The sequence below is a fragment of the Melospiza melodia genome, unplaced genomic scaffold (assembly GCF_035770615.1).
Source record: "Melospiza melodia melodia isolate bMelMel2 unplaced genomic scaffold, bMelMel2.pri scaffold_327, whole genome shotgun sequence".
Taxonomy (NCBI): Eukaryota; Metazoa; Chordata; class Aves; order Passeriformes; family Passerellidae; genus Melospiza; species Melospiza melodia.
This window is the reverse complement of record NW_026948646.1, coordinates 45,668-62,555: the sequence shown is the minus strand read 5'-3', so window position 1 is coordinate 62,555 and position 16,888 is coordinate 45,668. Positions and strand designations below refer to the sequence as shown.

At 52.5% G+C, this 16,888-nt stretch overlaps 1 protein-coding gene across 1 annotated transcript in view; it reads left to right on the top strand.

Moving 5' to 3' along the window:
- The window catches only part of LOC134434209 (2-hydroxyacyl-CoA lyase 2-like), a 53,467-nt gene that overhangs the window by 7,759 nt on the left and 28,820 nt on the right, over positions 1–16,888 (top strand). The window contains 5 exon segments of the mRNA XM_063182883.1: positions 1,233–1,342; positions 5,718–5,919; positions 8,996–9,123; positions 11,308–11,446; positions 16,283–16,394. Of these exon segments, the coding sequence (XP_063038953.1) occupies positions 1,241–1,342; positions 5,718–5,919; positions 8,996–9,123; positions 11,308–11,446; positions 16,283–16,394 (683 nt within the window). The 5' untranslated portion in view covers positions 1,233–1,240.

The window sequence follows — 16,888 nt, the reverse complement described above, 5'->3', positions numbered from 1 at the left end:
CGTTGGGGACACTGGGGACAGGTGGCACAGGGGACACGGGCACAGGTGGCACTGGTGGCACCACTGACCCCGTGGTGACACAGGTGGCACAGGGGACACGGGCACAGGTGGCACTGGTGGCACCACTGACATCATGGTGACACAGGTGGCACAGGGGACACGGGCACAGGTGGCACCAATGTCACCAATGTCACCGCTGACCCCGTGGTGGCCCCGTGCTGACACAGGTGGCACAGGGGACACGGGCACAGGTGGCACAGGTGGCACCACTGACATCATGGTGACACAGGTGGCACAGGGGACATGGGCACAGGTGGCACTGGTGGCATGAGGGACACGGGCACAGGTGGCACCAATGTCACCACTGACATCATGGTGGCCCCATGGTGGCCCCTTGGTGACACAGGTGGCACAGGGGACACTGGGCACAGGTGGCACAGGTGGCACCAATGTCACCACTGACCCCGTGGTGGCCCCGTGGTGACAGAGGTGGCACAGGGGACACAGGCACAGGTGGCACTGGTGGCACGGAGGACACTGGGCACAGGTGGCACCGGTGTCACCGCTGACCCCGTGGTGACACAGATGGGACAAGGGACATGGGCACAGGTGGCACCAGTGTCACCACTAACCTCATGGTGGCCCCGTGGTGACACAGGTGGCACAGGGGTCATGGGGACAGGTGGCACAGGTGGCACGGAGGGCACTGGGCACAGGTGGCACCGGTGTCACCAATGTCACCACTGACATCATGGTGACACAGGTGGCACAGGGGACACGGGCACAGGTGGCACAGGTGGCACCGGTGTCACCACTGACATCATGGTGGCCCCATGGTGACACAGGTGGGACAGGGGACACTGGGCACAGGTGGCACCAATGTCACCAATGTCACCACTGACATCATGGTGACACAGGTGGCACAGGGGACATGGGCACAGGTGCCACTGGTGGCATGAGGGACACGGGCACAGGTGGCACCAATGTCACCACTGACATCATGGTGACCCCATGGTGGCCCCTTGGTGACACAGGTGGCACAGGGGACATGGGCACAGGTGGCACCATTTTCACCATTGACATCGTGGTGACCCCGTGGTGACACAGGTGGCACAGGGGACACGGGCACAGGTGGCACCGGTGGCACGGAGGGCACAGGTGTCACCGGTGTCACCGCTGACCCCGTGGTGGCCCCGTGGTGACCTGGCGGTGTCCCCGTCGTTGTTTCGCAGCTCCTGCCATGGCTTTGGTGACCGTCCTGGTGGCCTTGGTGGCCTTGGTGGCCGTGGTCCTGCTGGTGGTGGCCCAGCGCCTCGGGCTGCTCTACCGCCTGCGCCACAAGGTCTGGGGACACCGGGGACAGCGGGGACATCGGGGACACATTGGGGACACTGGGGACATCAGGGACATTGGGGACTGGGGGGACATTGGGGACATTGGGGACATTGGGGACATCGGGGACACTGGGGGCTGGGGGGACATTGGGGACATTGGGGACACTGGGGACACATTGGGGACACATTGGGGACATTGGGGACACCGGGGACATTGGGGACATTGGGGACACTGGGGACACCGGGGACATTGGGGACATCGGGGACACTGGGGACACTGGGGACATTGGGGACATTGGGGACACTGGGGACATCGGGGACACTGGGGACACTGGGACATTGGGGACATCGGGGACAGTGGGGACACTGGGGACATCAGGGACATCGGGGACATTGGGGATATTGGGGACATTGGGGACACCGGGGACACTGGGGACATTGGAGACATCGGGGACATTGGGGACATTGGGGACATTGGGGACATCGAGGACATCGGGGACATCGGGGACATGGGGGGCTGGGGGGACATTGGGGACATTGGGGACACATTGGGGACATCGGGGACATCAGGGACACTGGAGACACTGGGGACACATTGGGGACATTGGGGACATTGGGGACATTGGGGACACTGGGGACACTGGGGACACTGGGGACACTGGGGACATTGGGGGCTGGGGGGACATTGGGGACATTGGGGACATCAGGGACATTGGGGACATGGGGGACACCGGGGACATTGGGGACACTGGGGACATTGGGGACATGGGGGACATTGGGGACATTGGGGACACATTGGAGACATGGGGGACACTGGGGACATTGGGGACATCGGGGACATTGGGGGCTGGGGGGACATTGGGGACATTGGGGGCATCAGGGACACTGGGGACACTGGGACATTGGGGACATCGGGGACATTGGGGACATTGGGGGACATTGGGGACACTGGGGACACTGGGGACATCGGGGACATCAGGGACATGGGGACATCGGGGACATTGGGGACACATTGGGGACAGTGGGGGACATTGGGGACATCAGGGACATCGGGGACACTGGGGACATTGGGGACATTGGGGACATGGGGGACACCGGGGACACATTGGGGACACATTGGGGACAGTGGGGACACATTGGGGACATCAGGGACACTGGGGACACATTGGGGACATTGGGGACATTGGGGACATCGGGGACATTGGGGACACTGGGGGGACATTGGGGGGACATTGGGGGGATTGGAGATGTTGGGGACACTGGGGCTGGGGGGACATTTGGGACATTGGGGACACTGGGGACAATGGGGACACTGGGGCTGGGGGGACATTTGGGGACAATAGGGACAATGGGGACACATCGGGGACAATGGGGAGATTGGACATGTTGGGGACATTGGGGACACTGGGGACACATTGGGGACATTGGGGACTGGGGGGACACTGGGGACACATTGGGCTGGGGAGACATTGGGGCTGGGGACACATTTGGGAGAATGGAGACAATGGGGACACTGGGGACACATTGGGGACATTGGGGGGATTGGAGATGTTGGGGACACGGGACATCGGGGACATGGGGGACACTGGGGGCTGGGGGGACATCGGGGACACTGGGGACATTGGGGACAATGGGGACATCGGGGACATTGGGGACATTGGGGACACTGGGGACATTGGGGACACATTGAGGACACTGGGGACATTGGGGACATTGGGGCTGGGGGCACATTTGGGACATTGGGGACATTGGGGACATTGGGGGGACATTTGGGGGACATTGGGGACATTGGGGACATCGGAGACACATTGGGGACACTGGGGGCTGGGGGGACATTGGGGACATCGGGGACACTGGGGATGTTGGGGACACTGGGGACACATTGGGGACACTGGGGGTCATTGGGGATGTTGGGGACACTGGGGACTGCGCGGACACTGGGGACAGGTGACACCGGTGGCACTGGTGGGATGGGGGGAACAAGGGGGACACTGGGGACAGGTGACACCGGTGGGGTGGAGAACATTGAGGAACCAATGGGGTGGAGAACATTGAGGAACCAATGGGATGGAGAACATTGAGGAACCAATGGGGTGGAGAACATTGAGGAACCAATGGGATGGAGAACATTGAGGAACCAATGGGGTGGAGAACATTGAGGACAGGTGACACCAGGGGATGGAGAACATTGAGGAACCAATGGGGTGGAGAACACTGAGGAACCAATGGGGTGGAGAACATTGAGGACAGGTGACACCAGGGGATGGAGAACATTGAGGAACCAATGGGGTGGAGAACATTGACCACAGGTGATCCCGGTGGGATGCAGAACATTGAGGAACCAATGGGATGGAGAACATTGAGGAACCAATGGGATGGAGAACATTGAGGACAGGTGACACCGGTGGGATGGAGAACATTGAGGAACCAATGGGGTGGAGAACATTGAGGAACCAATGGGGTGGAGAACATTGAGGACAGGTGACACCGGTGGGGTGGAGAACATTGAGGAACCAATGGGGTGGAGAACATTGAGGAACCAATGGGATGGAGAACATTGAGGAACCAATGGGGTGGAGAACATTGAGGAACCAATGGGATGGAGAACATTGACCACAGGTGACACCAGGGGATGGAGAACATTGAGGAACCAATGGGATGGAGAACATTGAGGAACCAATGGGGTGGAGAACATTGAGGAACCAATGGGATGGAGAACATTGAGGACAGGTGACACCGGTGGGATGGAGAACATTGAGGAACCAATGGGATGGAGAACATTGAGGAACCAATGGGATGGAGAACATTGAGGAACCAATGGGATGGAGAACATTGAGGAACCAATGGGATGGAGAACATTGAGGACAGGTGACACCGGTGGGATGGAGAACATTGAGGAACCAATGGGGTGGAGAACATTGAGGAACCAATGGGGTGGAGAACATTGAGGACAGGTGACACCAATGGGATGGAGAACATTGAGGACAGGTGACACCGGTGGGATGGAGAACACTGAGGAACCAATGGGGTGGAGAACATTGAGGACAGGTGACACCGGTGGGGTGGAGAACATTGAGGACAGGTGACACCGGTGGGATGGAGAACATTGAGGAACCAATGGGGTGGAGAACATTGAGGAACCAATGGGGTGGAGAACATTGAGGAACCAATGGGATGGAGAACATTGACCACAGGTGACACCAGGGGATGGAGAACATTGAGGAACCAATGGGATGGAGAACATTGAGGAACCAATGGGGTGGAGAACACTGAGGAACCAATGGGATGGAGAACATTGAGGAACCAATGGGATGGAGAACATTGAGGAACCATTGGGATGGAGAACATTGAGGACAGGTGACCCCGGTGGGATGGAGAACATTGAGGAACCAATGGGATGGAGAACATTGAGGAACCAATGGGATGGAGAACATTGAGGAACCAATGGGATGGAGAACATTGAGGAACCAATGGGATGGAGAACATTGAGGAACCAATGGGATGGAGAACATTGAGGAACCAATGGGATGGAGAACATTGAGGACAGGTGACTCCAATGGGGTGGAGAACATTGAGGAACCAATGGGATGGAGAACATTGAGGAACCAATGGGATGGAGAACATTGAGGAACCAATGGGGTGGAGAACATTGAGGAACCAACGGGATGGAGAACATTGAGGACAGGTGACACCGGTGGGATGGAGAACATTGAGGAACCAATGGGATGGAGAACATTGAGGAACCAATGGGGTGGAGAACATTGAGGAACCAATGGGGTGGAGAACATTGAGGTCAGGTGACACCGGTGGGATGGAGAACATTGAGGAACCAATGGGGTGGAGAACATTGAGGAACCAATGGGATGGAGAACATTGACCACAGGTGACACTGGTGGGGTGGAGAACATTGAGGAACCAATGGGATGGAGAACATTGAGGAACCAATGGGGTGGAGAACATTGAGGAACCAATGGGGTGGAGAACATTGAGGAACCAATGGGGTGGAGAACATTGAGGACAGGTGACACCGGTGGGATGGAGAACATTGAGGAACCAGTGGGGTGGAGAACATTGACCACAGGTTACACCAGGGGATGGAGAACATTGAGGAACCAATGGGGTGGAGAACATTGAGGACGGGTGACACCAATGGGGTGGAGAACATTGAGGAACCAATGGGGTGGAGAACATTGAGGAACCAATGGGATGGAGAACATTGAGGACAGGTGACACCGGTGGGATGGAGAACATTGAGGAACCAATGGGATGGAGAACATTGCCCACAGGTGACACCAGGGGATGGAGACCATTGCCCACAGGTGACCGCGGTGGGATGGAGATCCCCGATCTCAGCTGTCCCCTGGTGTCCCCTGGTGTCCCCAGGTGGACGCCTCCAGTCCCCGTCACGGTGGCGAGCTGGTGGCCGAGGTTCTCCGCGCCCACGGCGTCCGCTTCCTCTTCACGCTGCCTGGAGGACACATCTCGCCCGTGCTGGTGGCCTGCGAGAAGATCGGCATCCGCGTGGTGGACACGCGCCACGAGGCCACCGCCGTCTTCGCCGCCGACGCCGTCTCACGCGTCTCGGGTCAGCGACGATTGTCACCGCGTGTCCCCGTGGAGGTGGCACCGTGGAGGACATCTCCAGGGGGTTTGGGGACATCTCCTGGGGGTTTGGGGACATCTCCAGGGGGTTTGGGGACATCTCCTGGGGGTTTGGGGACATCTCCAGGGGGTTTGGGGACATCTCCAGGGGGTTTGGGGACATCTCAAGGGGGTTTGGGGTGTCCTCAAACATCTCCAGGGGGTTTGGGGACATCTCCAGGGGGTTTGGGGACATCTCAAGGGGGTTTGGGGTCACCTAAAACATCTCCAGAGGGTTTGGGGACATCTCCAGGGGGTTTGGGGTCATCTCCAGGGGGTTTGGGGACATCTCCAGAGGGTTTGGGGACATCTCCAGAGGGTTTGAGGTGTCCTCAAACATCTCCAGAGGGTTTGAGGACATCTCCAGGGGGTTTGGGGTCACCTAAAACATCTCCAGAGGGTTTGGGGTGTCCTAAAACATCTCCAGGGGGTTTGGGGACATCTCCAGGGGGTTTGGGGACATCTCCAGGGGGTTTGAGGTGTCCCAGAACATCTCCAGGGGGTTTGAGGACATCTCCAGAGGGTTTGGGGTGTCCTCAAACATCTCCAGAGGGTTTGGGGTGTCCTAAAACATCTCCAGAGGGTTTGGGGTGTCCTCCAACATCTCCAGAGGGTTCTGAGGTGTCCTCAAACATCTCCAGAGGGTTTGGGGTGTCCCAGAACATCTCCAGAGGGTTTGAGGACATCTCCAGAGGGTTTGGGGTGTCCTCCAACATCTCCAGGGGGTTTGGGGTGTCCTAAAACATCTCCAGAGGGTTTGAGGACATCTCCAGGGGGTTTGGGGTCACCTAAAACATCTCCAGAGGGTTTGGGGTGTCCCAGAACATCTCCAGGGGGTTTGGGGTGTCCTCAAACATCTCCAGGGGGTTTGGGGACATCTCAAGGGGGTTTGGGGTGTCCTCCAACATCTCCAGGGGGTTTGGGGACATCTCCTGGGGGTTTGGGGACATCTCCTGGGGGTTTGGGGACATCTCCAGGGGGTTTGGGGTGTCCTCCAACATCTCCAGGGGGTTTGGGGTGTCCTCCAACATCTCCAGGGGGTTTGGGGTGTCCTCCAACATCTCCAGGGGGTTTGGGGTGTCCTCCAACATCTCCAGGGGGTTTGGGGACATCTCAAGGGGGTTTGGGGTGTCCTCCAACATCTCCTGGGGGTTTGGGGACATCTCCTGGGGGTTTGGGGACATCTCCAGAGGGTTTGAGGACATCTCCAGGGGGTTTGGGGTCTCCTAAAACATCTCCAGGGGGTTTGGGGTGTCCCAGAACATCTCCAGAGGGTTTGGGGACATCTCCAGGTGGTTTGGGGACATCTCCAGGGGGTTTGGGGACATCTCCAGGTGGTTTGGGGACATCTCCAGACGGTTTGGGGTCACCTAAAACATCTCCAGAGGGTTTGGGGTGTCCTCCAACATCTCCAGAGGGTTTGGGGTCTCCTAAAACATCTCCAGGGGGTTTGGGGACATCTCCAGAGGGTTTGAGGACATCTCCAGGGGGTTTGGGGTGTCCTCAAACATCTCCAGGGGGTTTGGGGTCACCTAAAACATCTCCAGAGGGTTTGAGGACATCTCCAGAGGGTTTGGGGTGTCCTCCAACATCTCCAGGGGGTTTGGGGTGTCCCAGAACATCTCCAGGGGGTTTGGGGTCACCTCCAACATCTCCAGGGGGTTTGGGGTGTCCCAGAACATCTCCAGAGGGTTTGGGGTGTCCCAGAACATCTCCAGAGGGTTTGGGGACATCTCCAGAGGGTTTGGGGACATCTCCAGAGGGTTTGGGGACATCTCCAGGGGGTTTGGGGACATCTCCAGAGGGTTTGGGGACATCTCCAGACGGTTTGGGGTCACCTAAAACATCTCCAGAGGGTTTGAGGACATCTCCAGGGGGTTTGGGGACATCTCCAGAGGGTTTGGGGTGTCCTCAAACATCTCCAGAGGGTTTGAGGTGTCCTCCAACATCTCCAGGGGGTTTGGGGTGTCCCAGAACATCTCCAGAGGGTTTGGGGTGTCCTAAAACATCTCCAGAGGGTTTGGGGACATCTCCTGGGGGTTTGGGGTCACCTAAAACATCTCCAGAGGGTTTGGGGACATCTCCAGAGGGTTTGGGGTCTCCTAAAACATCTCCAGGGGGTTTGGGGTCTCCTAAAACATCTCCAGAGGGTTTGAGGACATCTCCAGGGGGTTTGGGGTGCCCTCTCTGATGCCATCTGTCCATCTCGGGGCCACCTAGGTGCCAGCTTGGTGCTGCCATGGAGCCATCTTGATGCCACCTTGGTGCCATCTTGAAGCCATCTTGGTGCCACCATGGAGCCACCTTGGTGCCATCTTGGTGCCATCTTGGAGCCACCTTGGTGCCATCTTGATGTCACCTTGGCACCATCATGGCACCACCTCGGTGCCACCATGGAGCCATCTTGATGCCATCTTGGTGCCATCTTGGTGCCCCCATGGTGTCTCCTCGGTGCCATCACGGTGCCATCTTGAGGCCGTATTGGAGCCATCTTGTTGCCCCCTCTGTGCCCCCTCTGTGCCCCCTCTGTGCCCCCTCTGTGCCCCCTCTGTGCCCCCTTGATGTCACCTTGGCGCCATCTTGGCACCACCTTGGTGCCACCTTGGTGCCATCTTGGTGCCACCATGGAGCCATCTTGGTGCCATCACGGTGCCATCTTGAGGCCGTATTGGAGCCACCTTTGTGCCCCCTTTATGCCCCCCTCTGTGCCCCCTTTGTGCCCCCTTTGTGCCCTCTTTGTGCCTCCTCTGTGCCCCCCATGGTGCCCCCTTTATGTCCCCCATGGTGCCCCCTCTGTGCCCCCTCTGTGCCCCCTTTGTGCCCCCTCTGTGCCCCCTTTGTGCCCCCTTTGTGCCCTCTTTGTGCCTCCTCTGTGCCCCCCATGGTGCCCCCTTTGTGCCCCCCATGGTGCCCTCTTTGTCCCCTCTTTGTCCCCTCTTTGTCCCCTCTTTGTGCCCCCTCTGTGCCCCCCATGGTGCCCCCCATGGTGCCCCCTTGGTGCCAGCTGTGTGTGCCCGCAGGGCGCGTGGGCGTGGCGGCGGTGACGGCGGGTCCCGGTGTCACCAACGCGGTCACGGCCGTCAAGAACGCGCAGATGGCAGAGTGCCCGCTGCTGCTGCTGGGCGGCGCCGCTGCCAGCCTGCAGAAGGTGGGCACCCACCCCAAACGTCCCCGTGCCCTGCCCCGGTGCCCGGTGCCAACCCCCAATCCCTGAATCCCCAAATCCCGGAATTCCCAAATTCCCGGTGCCAATCCCAAATTCCCGATGCCCATTCCCGAATTCCTGATGCCAACCCCGAATTCCTGAATTCTCATTCCCGGTGCCAATCCCAAATTCCCGGTGCCAATCCCAAATTCCCGATGCCCAATCCCAAATTTCCAGTGCCAATCCCGAATTCCTGATGCCCATTCCCGGTGCCAATCCCGAATTCCTGATGCCAATCCCAAATTCCCGGTGCCCATTCCCGAATTCCTGATGCCAACCCTGAATTCCTGATGCCCATTCCCCGTGCCATGCCCAAATTCCCAATGCCCATTCCCGAATTCCTGATGCCAACCCCGAATTCCTGAATTCTCATTCCCGGTGCCAATCCCAAATTCCCGGTGCCAATCCCAAATTCCTGATGCCAATCCCAAATTCCCAGTGCCAATCCCGAATTCCTGATGCCCATTCCCGGTGCCAATCCCGAATTCCTGATGCCAATCCCAAATTCCCGGTGCCAATCCCGAATTCCTGATGCCAACCCCGAATTCCTGAATTCTCATTCCCAGTGCCATGCCCGAATTTCCGATGCCAATCCCAAATTCCTGAATTCCCATTTCCGGTGCCAATCCCAAATTCCTGATGCCCATTCCCGGTGCCATTCCCGAATTCCCGATGCCCATTCCCAGTGCCAATCCCAAATTCCCGATGCCATCCCTGAATTCCTGAATTCCCAAATTCCCTGTGCCATTCCCCAATTCCCGGTGCCAATCCCAAATTCCTGAATTCCCATTCCCAAATTCCTGGTGCCAATCCCAAATTTCCCTTTGCCATTCCCAATTCCCGATGCCAATCCCGAATTCCTGATGCCAACCCCCAATTCCTGAATTCCCAAATTCCCGGTGCCAATCCCAAATTCCCAGTGCCAATCCCAAATTCCTGATGCCCATTCCCAAATTCCCGGTGCCAATCCCGAATTCCTGAATTCCCAAATCCCTGAATTCCCAAAATCCCCAAAATCCCGGGATTCTCTCGTTCCAGGGCCGGGGGCTCCCCAGGACATCCCGCAGCTTCCTCTGTTCCCAAATCCCCAAATCCCCTTTGCCATTCCCGAATTCCTGAATTCCCAAAATTCCCAAATTCTGCAATTCTTTCATTCCCAAATTCTGGAATTCCCAGATTCCGGAATTCCCAAATCCCCCAAAATTCCGGGATTCTCTCGTTCCAGGGCCGGGGGGCTCTCCAGGACATCCCGCAGGTTCCTCTGTTCCCAAATCCCCAAATCCCCTTTGCCATTCCTGAATTCCTGAATTCCCAAAATTCCCAAACTCCAGATTCCCAAAATTCCCAAAATTCCCGGAATTCCCAAATTCCAGAATTCCCAAAATCCCCCAAAATCCCGGGATTTTCTCGTTCCAGGGCCGGGGGGGCTCTCCAGGACATCCCGCAGGTTCCTCTGTTCCCAAATCCCCAAATCCCCTTTGCCATTCCCGAATTCCTGAATTCCCAAAATTCCCAAATTCTGCAATTCTTTCATTCCCAAATTCTGGAATTCCCAAATTCCGGAATTCCCAATCCCCCAAAATCCCGGGATTTTCTCGTTCCAGGACTCTCCAGGACACCCCCGCAGGTTCCTCTGTTCCCAAATCCCCAAATCCCCTTTGCCAATTCCTGAATTCCCAGATTCCCAAAATTCCCAAAATTCCCGAATTCTGGAATTCCCCAAATTCCGGAATCCCCAAAATCCCCAAAATTCCGGGATTTTCTCGTTCCAGGGCTCTCCAGGACATCCCGCAGGTTCCTCTGTTCCAAAATCCCCAAATCCCCTTTGCCATTCCCAAATTCCCAAATCCCTGAATCCCCAAATCCCCAAATCCCCCAATCCCGAATTCCCAAATTCCCAAATTCTCCCAAAATCCCCCAAAATTCCGGGATTTTCTCGTTCCAGGGCCGGGGGGGCTCTCCAGGACACCCCGCAGGTTCCGCTGTTCCCAAATCCCCAAATCCCCTTTGCCATTCCCGAATTCCAAATCCCTGAATTCCCAAAATTCCCAAACTCCAGATTCCCAAATTCCCAAATTCCCAAATTCTCCCAAAATCCCCCAAAATCCCGGGATTTTCTCGTTCCAGGGCCGGGGGGCTCTCCAGGACATCCCGCAGGTTCCGCTGTTCCGCACGCTGTGCAAGGCGTCGCTCTCGGTGCGCGCCGTGCGCGACATCGTCCCCACGCTGCGCCGCGCCTTCGCCACCGCCGTGGAGGGCACGCCCGGTGAGAGGATTCCTAAAATTTCCCAAAAATTCCCAAAAAATTCCCCAAAAATTCCCGAAATTCCCGTGGGCTGGAATCCCAGAATTCCCTAAAATACCCCGAAATTTCCTTGGGATTTGTAATTTCCGTCCCCGCGCCATCGCCACCGCCATGGAGGGCACGCCCGGTGAGGATTCCTAAAATTTCCTAAAAATTCCCAAAAAATTTCCCAAAAATTCCCAAAATTCCCGTGGGCTGGAATCCCAGAATTCCCCAAAATACCTTGAAATTTCTACGGGATTTGTAATTTCCGTCCCCGCGCCATCGCCATCGCCATGGAGGGCACGCCCGGTGAGGGACAATTCCCAAAATTACCCAAAAAATTCCAAAAAATTTCCCAAAAATTCCCAATATTCCCATGGGTTGGAATCCCAAAATTCCCTGAATTATCCCGAAATTTCCTTGGGATTTGTAATTTCCGTCCCCACGCCATCGCCACCGCCATGGAGGGCACGCCCGGTGAGGGACAATTCCCAAAATTACCCAAAAATTCCAAAAATTTCCCAAAAATTCCCGAAATTCCCGTGGGTTGGAATCCCAAAATTCCCTGAATTATCCCGAAATTTCCTTGGCATTTGTAATTTCCGTCCCCGCGCCATCGCCATCGCCATGGAGGGCACGCCCGGTGAGGATTCCTAAAATTTCCCAAAAATTCCCCAAAAATTCCCAAAATTCCCATGGGCTGGAATCCCAAAATTCTCAAATTTCCCCAGGACTGGAATCCCAAAATTTCCCAAAATTCCCAGGACTTGGAATCCCAAAATTCCAAATTTTCCCATGGTTGGAATCCCAAAATTCCCCAAAATTCCCCATGGGTTGAAATCCCAAAAATTCCCAAAATTTCCTTGGGTTGGAATCCCAGAATTCCCCAAAATACCCCGAAATTCCCATGGGCTGGAATCCCAAAAATTCCCAAAATTTCCCAGGGTTGGAATCCCAAAATTCCCCCAAATTCCCCATGGGTTGAAATCCCAAAAATTCCCAAAATTTCCTTGGGTTGGAATCCCAAAATTCCCCAAAATTCCCCATGGGTTGAAATCCCAAAAATTCCCAAATTTTCCCATGGTTGGAATCCCAAAATTCCCCAAAATTCCTCAAAATTCCCGTGGGCTGGAATCCCAAAATTCTCAAATTTCCCCAGGATTGGGATCCAAAATTTCCCAAAATTCCCAGGACTTGGAATCCCAAAATTCCCAAATTTTCCCAGGGTTGGAATCCCAAAATTCCCCATGGGTTGAAATCCCAAAAATTCCCAAAATTTCCTTGGGTTGGAATCCCAGAATTCCCAAAATTCCTCAAAATTCCCGTGGGCTGGAATCCCAAAATTCTCAAATTTCCCCAGGATTGGGATCCCAAAATTTCCCAAAATTCACATGGGTTGGAATCCCAAAATTCACCCGAATTTTCCATGGTTGGAATCCCAAAATTCCCCAAAATTCCCCATGGGTTGAAATCCCAAAAATTCCCAAAATTTCCTTGGGTTGGAATCCCAAAATTTCCCAAAATACCCCGAAATTCCCATGGGTTGGAATCCCAAAAATTTCCAAAATTTCCTTGGGTTGGAATCTCAAAATTCCTCAAAATTCCTCAAAATTCCCATGGGTTGGAATCCCAAAATTCCCCAAAATTCCTCAAAGTTCCCATGGGTTGGAGTCCCAAAATTCCTGAAATTTCCTTGGGTTGGAATCACAAAATTCCCAAATTTTCCCAGGGTTGGAATCCCAAAATCTCTCTGGGTGGGAATCCCAAAATTCCTCAAAATTCCCAAAATTCACATGGGTTGGAATCCCAAAATTCTCAAATTTCCCCAGGATTGGAATCCCAAAATTTCCAAAATTCCCAGGACTTGGAATCCCAAAATTCCCAAATTTTCCCAGGGTTGGAATCCCAAAATTCCCCATGGGTTGAAATCCCAAAAATTCCTCAAAATTCCCATGGGCTGGAATCCCAAAATTCTCAAATTTCCCCAGGATTGGGATCCCAAAATTTCCCAAAATTCCTCAAAATTCCCAGGATTGGAATCCCAGAATTCCCCAAAATTCCAAATTTTCCCATGGTTGGAATCCCAAAATTCCCAAATTTTCCCAGGGTTGGAATCCCCAAATCCCCCAAATTTCCTGGGATTGGGATCCCAGAATTTTCTGGATTTGAGGTTCCAAAATTGGCCCAAAAATGGGAATTTGGGGTGGGAAGAACCCCAAAATTCCGAGGGTTGGAATCCCAAAATTTTCCCAAAATTCCCATGGGTTGGAATCCCAAAATTCTCAAATTTCCCCAGGATTGGAATCCTGAAATTTCCCAAAATTCCTCAAAATTTCCCTGGCTTGGAATCCCAAAAATCCCAAAATTTCCCCGGGATTTGGGATCCCAAATTGCCCCCAAAATGGGAATTTGGGTTGGGAGAAATCCCAAAATTTCCTGGGGATTTTTTGGGATTTTTGGGGAATTTTTTGGGGTCTTGCTGTGGGATTTGGGGTCACAAAATTCTCAAAAGGGATTTTTGGTTTTTTGGGATATTTTTTGGTCAATTTTGGGGTGGTTTTTTTTGGGATTTTTGGGGTTTTTTGGGATATTTTTGGTTGATTTTGGGGTGGTTTTTTTTTGGGATTTTTGGGGTTTTCTGGGGATGTTTTTTTTGGTTGATATTGGGGTGGTTTTTTTTGGGATTTTTTGGGGGTTTTTTTTTGGGGACATTTTTGGTCAATTTTGGGGGTGATTTTTTTGGGATTTTTGGGGGTTTTTGGCGGTGCTTGATATTGGGGTGGTTTTTTTTGGGATTTTTGGGGGTTTTTTTGGGGACATTTTTGGTCAATTTTGGGGTGATTTTTTTGGGATTTTTGGGGGTTTTTGGGGTGCTGCTGTGGGATTTGGGATCTCAAACCCCTCAAAGGGATTTTGGGGTGTCCCTGATGGATTTGGATTTTTTTGGGATATTTTTTGGTTGTTTTTGGGGTGGTTTTGGGGATTTTTGGGGTTTTTTGGGATATTTTTTGGTTGTTTTTGGGGTGGTTTTGGGGATTTTTGGGGTTTTTTGGGATATTTTTTGGTTGATTTTGGGGTGGTTTTTTGGGGGATTTTTTGGGTTTTTTTGGGATATTTTTTGGTTGATTTTGGGGTGGTTTTTTTTGGGATTTTTGGGGTTTTTTGGGATATTTTTGGTGGATTTTGGGGTGGGTTTTTTTGGGATTTTTGGGGTTTTTGGGGTTTTTTGGGGTGCTGCTGTGGGATTTGGGGTCTCAAACCCCTCAAAGGGATTTTGGGGTGTCCCTGATGGATTTGGGGTTTTTTGGGATATTTCTGGGTTGATTTTGGGGGTGGTTTTTTGGGATTTTTGGGGTTTTTGGGGATATTTTTTGGTTGATTTTGGGGTGGTTTTTTTTGGGATTTTTGGGGTTTTTTTGGGATATTTTTTGGTTGATTTTGTGGTGATTTTTTTGGGATTTTTTGGGGTTTTTTGGGATATTTTTTGGTTGATTTTGGGGTTTTTTTTTAGGATTTTTGGGGGTTTTTGGGATATTTTTTGGTGGATTTTGGGGTGATTTTTTTGGGATTTTTGGGGTTTTTTGGGGTGCTGCTGTGGGATTTGGGATCTCAAACCCCTCAAAGGGATTTTGGGGTGTCCCTGATGGATTTGGGGTTTTTTGGGATATTTCTGGGTTGATTTTGGGGTGGTTTTTAAGGATTTTTGGGGTTTTTTGGGATATTTTTGGTTGATTTTGGGGTGGTTTTTTTTGGGAATTTTGGGGTTTTTTAGGATCTATTTTGGTTGATTTTGGGGTTTTTTTTTTGGGATTTTTGGGGGTTTTTTTGGGACATTTTTGGTCAATTTTGGGGTGGTTTTTTTTGGGATTTTTGGGGTTTTTTGGGGTGCTGCTGTGGGATTTGGGGTCACAAACCCCTCAAAGGGATTTTGGGGTGTCCCTGATGGATTTGGGGTTTTTTGGGATCTTTTTTGGTTGATTTTGGGGTGGTTTTTTTGGGATTTTTGGGGGTTTTTTGGGATATTTTTTGGTTGATTTTAGGGTGGATTTTTGGGGTTTTTTGGGATATTTTTGGTTGATTTTGGGGTGGTTTTTTGGATTTTTGGGGTTTTTTTGGGATATTTTTGGTTGATTTTGGTGTGGTTTTTTTGGGAATTTTGGGGTTTTTTAGGATCTATTTTGGTCAATTTTGGGGTGATTTTTTTGGGATTTTTGGGGGTTTTTGGGGTGCTGCTGTGGGATTTGGGGTCACAAACCCCTCAAAGGGATTTTGGGGTGCCCCCGATGGATTTGGGGTTTTTTGGGATATTTCTGGGTTGATTTTGGGGTGGTTTTTTTGGGGATTTTTGGGGTTTTTTCGGATATTTTTTGGTTGATTTTGGGGTGGGTTTTTTGGGGTTTTTTGGGATATTTTTGGTTGATTTTGGGGTGGTTTTTTTTGGGAATTTTGGGGTGTTTTTGGATCTATTTTGGTTGATTTTGGGGTGGTTTTTTTGGGGATTTTTGGGGTTTTTTGGGATATTTTTGGTGGATTTTGGGGTGGGTTTTTTTGGGATTTTTGGGGTTTTTGGGGTGCTGCTGTGGGATTTGGGATCTCAAACCCCTCAAAGGGATTTTGGGGTGTCCCTGATGGATTTGGGGTTTTTTGGGATATTTTTTGGTTGATTTTGGGGTGGTTTTTTTGGGATTTTTGGGGTGCTGCTGTGGGATTTGGGATCTCAAACCCCATAAAGGGATTTTTGGGGTGCCCCTGATGGATTTTTTGGTGTTTTTGGGGTGCCCCCGATGAATTTTTTGCTGTTTTTGGGGTGCCCAGGCCCCGTGTTTGTGGAGCTGCCCATCGATGTCCTTTATCCCTTCCACGTGGTCCAGAAGGAGCTCGGGGGCTCCAAAACCCCCCGGGGGCTGCGGGGGAAACTCGTCCAGTGGTGAGAAACGAAACCCCAAAAAAACACCCCAAAACTGCCCCCAAACCACCCGAAAATACCCCGGATTCCTCCCAAAAATACCCCAAAATAACCCCAAAAATACCCCCAAATAACCCCCAAAATACCCCAAAAATACACCCCAAAATAACCCCAAAAACACCCCAAAATAACCCCCAAAAATACCCCAAAACCGCCCCAAAAATACCCCAAAACAACCCCAAAATAACCCGAAAAAAATCCTCAAAATAGCCCAAAAAATCACCCAAAAACCACCCCAAAACTGCCCCCATAGCACCCCGAAAATACCCCGGATTCCTCCCAAAAATACCCAAAATAACCCCAAAAATAACCCCAAAAATACCCCAAAACCCACCCCAAAATAACCCAAAAAAATTCCTCAAAATAGCAAAAAATCACCCAAAAACCACCCCAAAATAACCCGAAAAACAACCTGAAAAATACCCCAAAAACCGCCCCAAAACTGCCCCAAAAAT